The sequence below is a fragment of the Phaseolus vulgaris genome, chromosome 1, assembly GCF_051622355.1.
Source record: "Phaseolus vulgaris cultivar YP4 chromosome 1, ASM5162235v1, whole genome shotgun sequence".
In the NCBI taxonomy this organism is placed as follows: domain Eukaryota; kingdom Viridiplantae; phylum Streptophyta; class Magnoliopsida; order Fabales; family Fabaceae; genus Phaseolus; species Phaseolus vulgaris.
The window spans coordinates 42614590-42621934 of NC_143498.1; the positions used below are offsets into that span (position 1 = coordinate 42614590).

General features: G+C 33.5%; 1 protein-coding gene across 1 annotated transcript; it reads right to left on the reverse strand.

Moving 5' to 3' along the window:
* LOC137814155 (DNA-directed RNA polymerase subunit beta) lies at window positions 1–1841 on the reverse strand. The gene is made up of 2 exons (XM_068616743.2): window positions 1196–1841; window positions 1–322 (listed from the first exon to the last, which is right to left on the reverse strand). The coding sequence occupies exons 1-2, from the start codon at window positions 1776–1778 to the stop codon at window positions 123–125; spliced, it is 783 nt and encodes a 260-aa protein (XP_068472844.1). The 5' UTR covers window positions 1779–1841; the 3' UTR covers window positions 1–122.
* Window positions 1842–7345: the final 5504 nt, after the last annotated feature.

Here is a 7345-nt window from a genome sequence, read left to right on the forward strand (position 1 = left end):
TGCGAATAAAACTATATCATTTTATGACTTTTCATCTAAAAATTCAAGTTCTCAGTCAAAAAGGAAAACATCATATAAGAAGTTCAATCAAAATGTGTATTCAAATGTATCCACTCTAGGTATTAAGTCCTCGAGAAGATCAAAACAGCTAAATATAGGCCAGGTTCATCCACAAATTCAGCCACATCAAAAGAGTGAGCAGCTGCAGCACTTTGCAAATATGTTTTATCAGGTAAGTCAGAAACCACCAGATCTGGGTACTGTTGTCGTTGCTGTTCTAATACTTCTCTCCCTTTGGGATGACTGATAATCACTCTTCCACCTACAGGTCAAATCCAAAATTAAATACTACAACTTGGTAGTAGCACTGAGCTAAACTTCACAAGGAAATAATATACCCGGAGAATAAGAAAAACAACATGGAAAACTAAGAATATCGATCAATTTACTGTGCAAAACAATCAAGTACACATACAACTAGCAGAATAAAAAATGTTACACATTATAAGTTATCATCTAAATAAAACAAAGTCAAACAAATCATTAGCTGAGTAAAAACAGAGGTAAAAAGTTCTGCATTTCAGGAGTGTTTTTCCTAAGGTCTCTACCCCTCGCCCAAAATTTACAGGGAAAACATTACTCAATGCTCATGAACGACAAACTTTTTGAGCCACAACATGGTGTTGGTCTCAAAAGCAAATAGAATGACTGCTCATGCTAGAATAAGTTAACATATAAAATTAAAATTATAGTAGACCTAGTAAGCAGTGATACTCTGTAACACACTCCAACTACATTCTTTCCCATTGATTAAAATTCTTTGAAAACTACAAAATTATGAGTAGAGGCTTATTAAATAAAAAGCTAAGTCTTGGTTAGATAAATTTCTTGATAATCATTAACAGGAAAAGAAACTAAAAAACTAAATCAGATTAAAAATCTCCCATAAGTTAAAATTAGCCTGTAAATTACCTAGGAAAGTCTATCCAAACATGACATCAGACCCAAATGCCAATTATGACAGACAGCATGTTTGAAGGTGTTTTCATAGGGCGGTGCTAACATATCTAGACTGTAAACAACCGAAGAGGCTTTGTTGGGTTTCCTACCACTCAACACGCAACGAATCGGACAGTAACAGGAAATAACAATATGCCATAAAAAAGAGGAAACTATTAATCAGTAGCAAACGAACCTGGAGCACATTTCCCAGCCAAAGACCCCAGAATTTGTTCAAGCTTGAAGGGTAACGCGGGAAGAAAATAAAGGAAAACAGCATCAAAAGGAGCCCACTTTTCCGGAACATATATTATCTCTCCCTGCCAACACTTAACCTTGTCATATTTCTCTTTGATGCAGGCCAACACGAGAAGCGAGTCATGGACAACGAACAGAGAGGAATTCAACCCCGCCAAGGAATCCACAAAGTGTTCAGACCCAGCTGAAACCAAAACCCTGGAACCCTCTTGGACCTTCCCCGCAGACAGAATGCGCTCAACGCTTCGGTCTTCGTCGCAATCGAGCACGGACCAGTCCTTCTCGTCGAGTTCTGGAATGGAAACAAAAGACGCCCCCTCGGGGAGAGAAATGGGTGCGTCAATGTTTGAGTCAGTGGCTCGCCGCAAAACGGGTTTTGGTGTGAGAGAAATTGGAGAGAGAGTGAGAAGAGTGGAGGAGAGAGTGTGCATAAATGGTTGGTGCTTGGATTGAAGAAGGGAATGGAAGTTGCATGGTGGAGAGGGTATGGAAAGGAAGGAAGTTAAAGAAACTGAATTCATGGAAGAAAAAATAGAGTTTTGGAAGTAGAAGAAGATAGAGCAGAGATTTGAATTAGGGTCTCCTTCCTAGAATACATAATATATTTAAATGAAACTATAAGCTCTTCTTTTTTCTTTTTTTTCTTTATTGTGTTTTTCCTTTTTAAATTAAATTTATTTTATTGTTCTAAAAAAAAGTTAAATTCATTTTACCCTGTAGGTAATAGAATGAGTTGTCCATTAAATCCTAAAGTCCCAATAAATTTGTTATCGTGAAAAGCTTTGTTTCAACTAGGTGAGAGTAGAAAGAGAAGGAAAAAAAATATAATTGATGCATTGATAAAAAAAATATGTAAAAATTGTGTTACATAATAAATCACATAAATGTACTTAACTTTTTTTTATTAACAATATATATAAATTTGATTTGAAGAATATGATAATAATTGTAAGAATTAGAAATTTTTTTACAATTTTTAGGGTTTAGAGACATAAGTAAGGTAGAAAAAAGTTCAAAACCAAAAATAACAAACACAAGGTTGAGTGGGTATGAGGGGTATGACAAGCAATATTAAAAGTTGGTTGGAGGAAAAATAACATTATGGAATGAGTGATTTTGATTCTTTCTTAAATTCTTCGATCACAAAAATTTCACTCTCTTTTTTTCTTAATTATATTTTTCATCCCTTGTTTGTAATTTTTCTATCTTGTCAGCATTCATCGCTTTCATTGCAAGAAAAAAAATCCTTGGGTTATAATACATATTATGAGTTTATATTTCATTATATTTTGATTTTCCCTGTTTAGGATCCACACCTATCACATTTGGTGCTTTCATTGAATCATGATTGAGAATACTTGTCCAAATGGACTATTAACTAATATCAAACAAATGTTGGAAGATATGGAAAAGAGAGGTAAGGAGAATGCTATTCGATTCAAAACATTGGAGTTAACCATTGATGGGTTACTAAAGCAAAATGTTGGTTTAGAGTTAAATGTTGTTGTTTCCACTTCATCACCATTTCAACTAAGGAGTGCTAAGCTTGATTTTCCTTGATTTATTGTCCTTCAATGAATATTTAAGTTGAAAATATTTTTAGTTATTACACTTTATGAACATCATTTGACCATTGAGCCATTCATCTAGACAAATAACTTATTCCTTGGTATCAAATGCTAACTTGCATCAATTCCCTTAATTCGTTAGTTGCTTTTACACGAGTCCTTGAAATGGAATTTGGACCTTCCCCTTATGAGTGTCCCCAAGCACAACTGTTCAAACTGACCCAAGCAACTATTAGACATGATTATTATGTTCAATTTAGAACTCTACTGGGTTTAATGAATCACTACAAAAGTAGTGTTGTACTACTTTGATATTAAGGTCCAAGTATGGATCATGGAGAGTGTTATTTGAGGGTTTGAAGAACAAATCTGATTCCTTATGGTGAAAAGACAAGAAAAATTTAGTTATTCTCCAAGTAAGGAGCAATTGGTTCTTGGATAATATCACATGGAAGTTGGGTAACGAGAACAAAATTTTGTTTTAGGAAGATTTTTTGTTAGGGCAGAGTATCCTGAAAGATAGGTTCATGAGACTTTACGCCAATTCAAACCAAAAAGGTTTATTCATAGGTCAAATAGGCATTTGGGAGGAAAATCTCTAGTGTTGGAGACTAAGATGGAGAAAACCTTGGCTTGCATGGGAATAAGTCCTAATGAATGAAATGATTAGTCTCTCATTAAAGAAAAATAGTTAGTTTTTTATATCCAAGACAAATGGGTATGGAAAGATGTGAGTATGAGAGAATACATTATTAAATTTGCATATATCTTTCTATCAAAGGTTCAAATGGAGGAGGAATTTGAGGTTTTTACCAAACTTTGGAAAGGCATTACCTACAACCACTTTTTTTTTCTGTTGGCGTTTTTTCCATAATAAAATTGCAACAATTCAAAATCTTCTTCATAGAAATATTCATCCTCAAAAGGTTAATGATGTCGTGTGTAATAAGGAGTTAGAGGATTCAGATAATCTCTTTTTCATTTGTTCGAAAGTTGAGAAAATTTGGAATATGATTGCTAATTGGCTAGGACTTGTATTCACACACCATGACACTGTAAAGGCACACTTTTGTGGTTTTGATTTTTCGACTTTTAGTGCAAATAAAAATGATATCTTGAACATTATTTGGATAACAACAATTTTGGAATATGAGAAAAAAAATATCATTTTAATAATAAAATCCCTGATGAAACGCAAATTTTTATGATGGTGCAATTAAAATCTTGGGTTTGGATTACAACTAAGTTTCCTTTAGCCATGTTTTCTTAGTTTGACTGGAGTTTAAACCCCATTGTATGTACTTAACTATTAAACTAAAACATTAGGCTTTCAAGTCTAGATAAAAGCTTTCGTTGCAGCTCCTTAGGGATCAACACCTAATGCATGTCACAGGGGTTAAGACAACACTAGAATCTTAAGAATGAAATGTAATTTGAATTGGTAGACAAAATTGCATTGTAAATGATCAAAGCATAAGACTTGAGTGGTTAATGTAGAACAACGAATAACAATTTTTGTTCAAATCCTTGTGTCCTATAATTGTATTTTGCTGATACCTGATTTTGATACAAATTCTATATCTTTGTTCAAACCCCCACTCTTTATGTTCGGAACTTTCAAGTTAAGGAGGATCAAAGTGTTTTCTTGGATGGTTCCGGTTTGGGTTCTTTAGGTCTCTTTTTGTATATATGTAATACTGTTAAAGTACCCTTCAAATACTCCCATTTATTATATTTTTATTCTTGATAAAAAAAAGTTGGATATTCAATGGATATTATAGCTCCAGACTCTACCACCTTGATTCAATTTGTGTTCTTAGCTATATGAAGAGAATTATGTTGCTAAACTTAGATCTTATATTTTGAACCTTTGGTAAAAAACACAAACCACTCAAAATGTCTTACCTATTAGACAATTCATAAAATCAACCAATCTACCCCCTCTCATTCTATCACCAAACCATTCCTTTAATCCACTTAAAATTTCTTACCTATTAGACAATCCATAAAATCAACCAATCTACCCCCTCTCATTCTGATACAAATCATCTCGACAAACAAATGACTAGGGACACAATAAACACTTCACAATTAAGTCAGTCATCTCAGCATCCAAGACAAGGTCCCACCAAACTTCAAAAGGACCTAACCAGAAGAAGAACTAGACATAGGCCAGAGCATCAAATATTCTTTCTTCTGGTTTTTTTAAAATACAAGTTTACGTAAATAAATTGGGCTCACTGTGGGGGTCCAAATAGAAGAATAAGATAGAGTAGGGTGTGCTTAGTAATTTAAGTAGGTTGTGCTTAGTAAATTGGGTTTGTGTCAAACCCACCTTTCATGACATGTGCACCCAGGTTTAGGGTTTATTTGACCTACCTTCTAGAAGGTTTTTCACAAATGACACCCCTACCCTTCTTACTCTTGCTCCCCAAGTCACTCTCTCCTATATAAAGGGTGTCTTGCATATGTAATTTACACTTGGATTTGAATAGAAGAGAAACTTTGTTTGAGTGATTAGTGAGCTTTGTCTCCTAAATTGTTCTTAGGTCTTATCTTGAGTGTAGTGCACCTCAAGTGATGGTTCCTCACCACTCATCTTGGAATTGCCTCACTCTCCAAGTGGCGTGATTCCTTGCTCCATTTTTCATAAACTTTCTTCATTTCTTCATCTTTTTTTCCTTTCTTATTTGCACCATTTCCAATCCTTTTTATGTTCTTGTGTTCTTCCTTTCTTATTCGGTTTCCATCTTGTTTCTTTCCATTATATGTTCTTTAATTTTGCACCTCTTCATCATCAACACCATATAATTGTGTTTTCTCTTTGTCCTCTGGAAGTGAACCTTCACATTTACTTAACCACTTGGTTAAGTTCGTGTCCAGTGGGAATCTTCTTTGGGTTTCTCACCATATTTGTTTAAAATCAAAAACTCACAAACAAGTGAAACTCCTTAAAATGTGCAATCTTAAAATCAACTCACATCACATTCCCTCACCAAACCATTCCTTCAATCCAAATAACATGAGAGTGGAAAAGAGTGGAAAAGACTAGCAAAAATGACTAGCAAAAATATAGCTCCAAGTGGAAAAGAGTTGTGCTACTACAAGTTCTCAACAACAAGTAGGCATATAACAAATAATACTTTCTTTTGAAAATGAAAGAAGATGAATCAAGAAAATTAGAAGCATATCCTCTTGATAACAATGAGCATGTTGTCAATCATTATTCCTTGGATCACCATTTGTCTTACAATGCTCTTAAAGGATATTTTGGTCTTGACACTATAAAATTAAAAAAGGCTCCAAAAATGGAATGCAAGCTAGTATGTTATTATATAGTTGTAGTTTAGATCATTTCTTATAGCCAAGGTCACATTGTTTAAAATTACTAGTTGAATTAATTGCATACTTGCAAGTTTTGGTTGGTGATGATAAATCCTTAATGGGGCAGCTTGGTGAAAGGATTAGAAGTTAATATTTAAGAACACTCATTGAAATTATTGGAACACATATTGCTTATTATTGTGGTATATTTGGTTTTGGGAACTGCTCGAGTGTCCACTTAGACCCCTAAATATAGCAAATTCTTTTTCAACAATAAATATATAACTTTACATAGTTTTTTTATTAGCAAAAAGAAATATATAAATAAATAAAAGGGTACTTGAGGTACTCCAACCCATTTACAAATAGACAATTGTACACAAATGAGATTAGAAAAAAGTCCATCCAAAACAACTATAGACCGACAAACTTTCCCTCACATTCATTTATGTAACAACAAACATATAGGACAAAAATAAAGTCACCAAAGATTTGATGTAAATTGTCAAGTACGGTACAATTCACTCATTTTAAAAGAATGCACATCACAAATTCTACGACTGTGTTATTTACCCTACAAATTCTACAACCATACTCATCTCAAGAAAATTGGTTAGATTTCAACTGACAAGGAACTGAGTTGGCCATTATACTTCACACTTACAAATAGGTTTTCTTTATTCCTTTTGGCTTACCTCCCCACAAGCTCAAAATCATGCAATTCCATTCATCAAAGATATTGGTCCAATTAGGGTCAAACTTTATAGATATCACAACTAGAAATTATAATTTGAAACTTGGATAGAGATGTTCTGTAGGAACGAATTATAGTGCCTAACACTAATCCTTTTTCTTTTCCATATTCTTGGTGAAGAATGATGGAACATGGAGATTTTAATAAAGACTATCAAGCCTTGAATATCATTACAATGAAGGATAATTTCCCTATAGTGGATGAGTTATGAGTTGCATAAATACCTTTCTAAATTGGACCTAATTAAGATCATGGTACAACCAAATCTTGATGAAGGAATAAGATGAATATATAACAATATCTAATACTCATCAAGGCCTTTATGAATTGAAGTAATGTCATTTGTACTCTTTAATGCACCAATTATACATTTCAAAGTCACATGAATAAGGTTTTCCAAGATCATTAAATCTGCATTGGTTGGAGGTGATCCTCAATTATT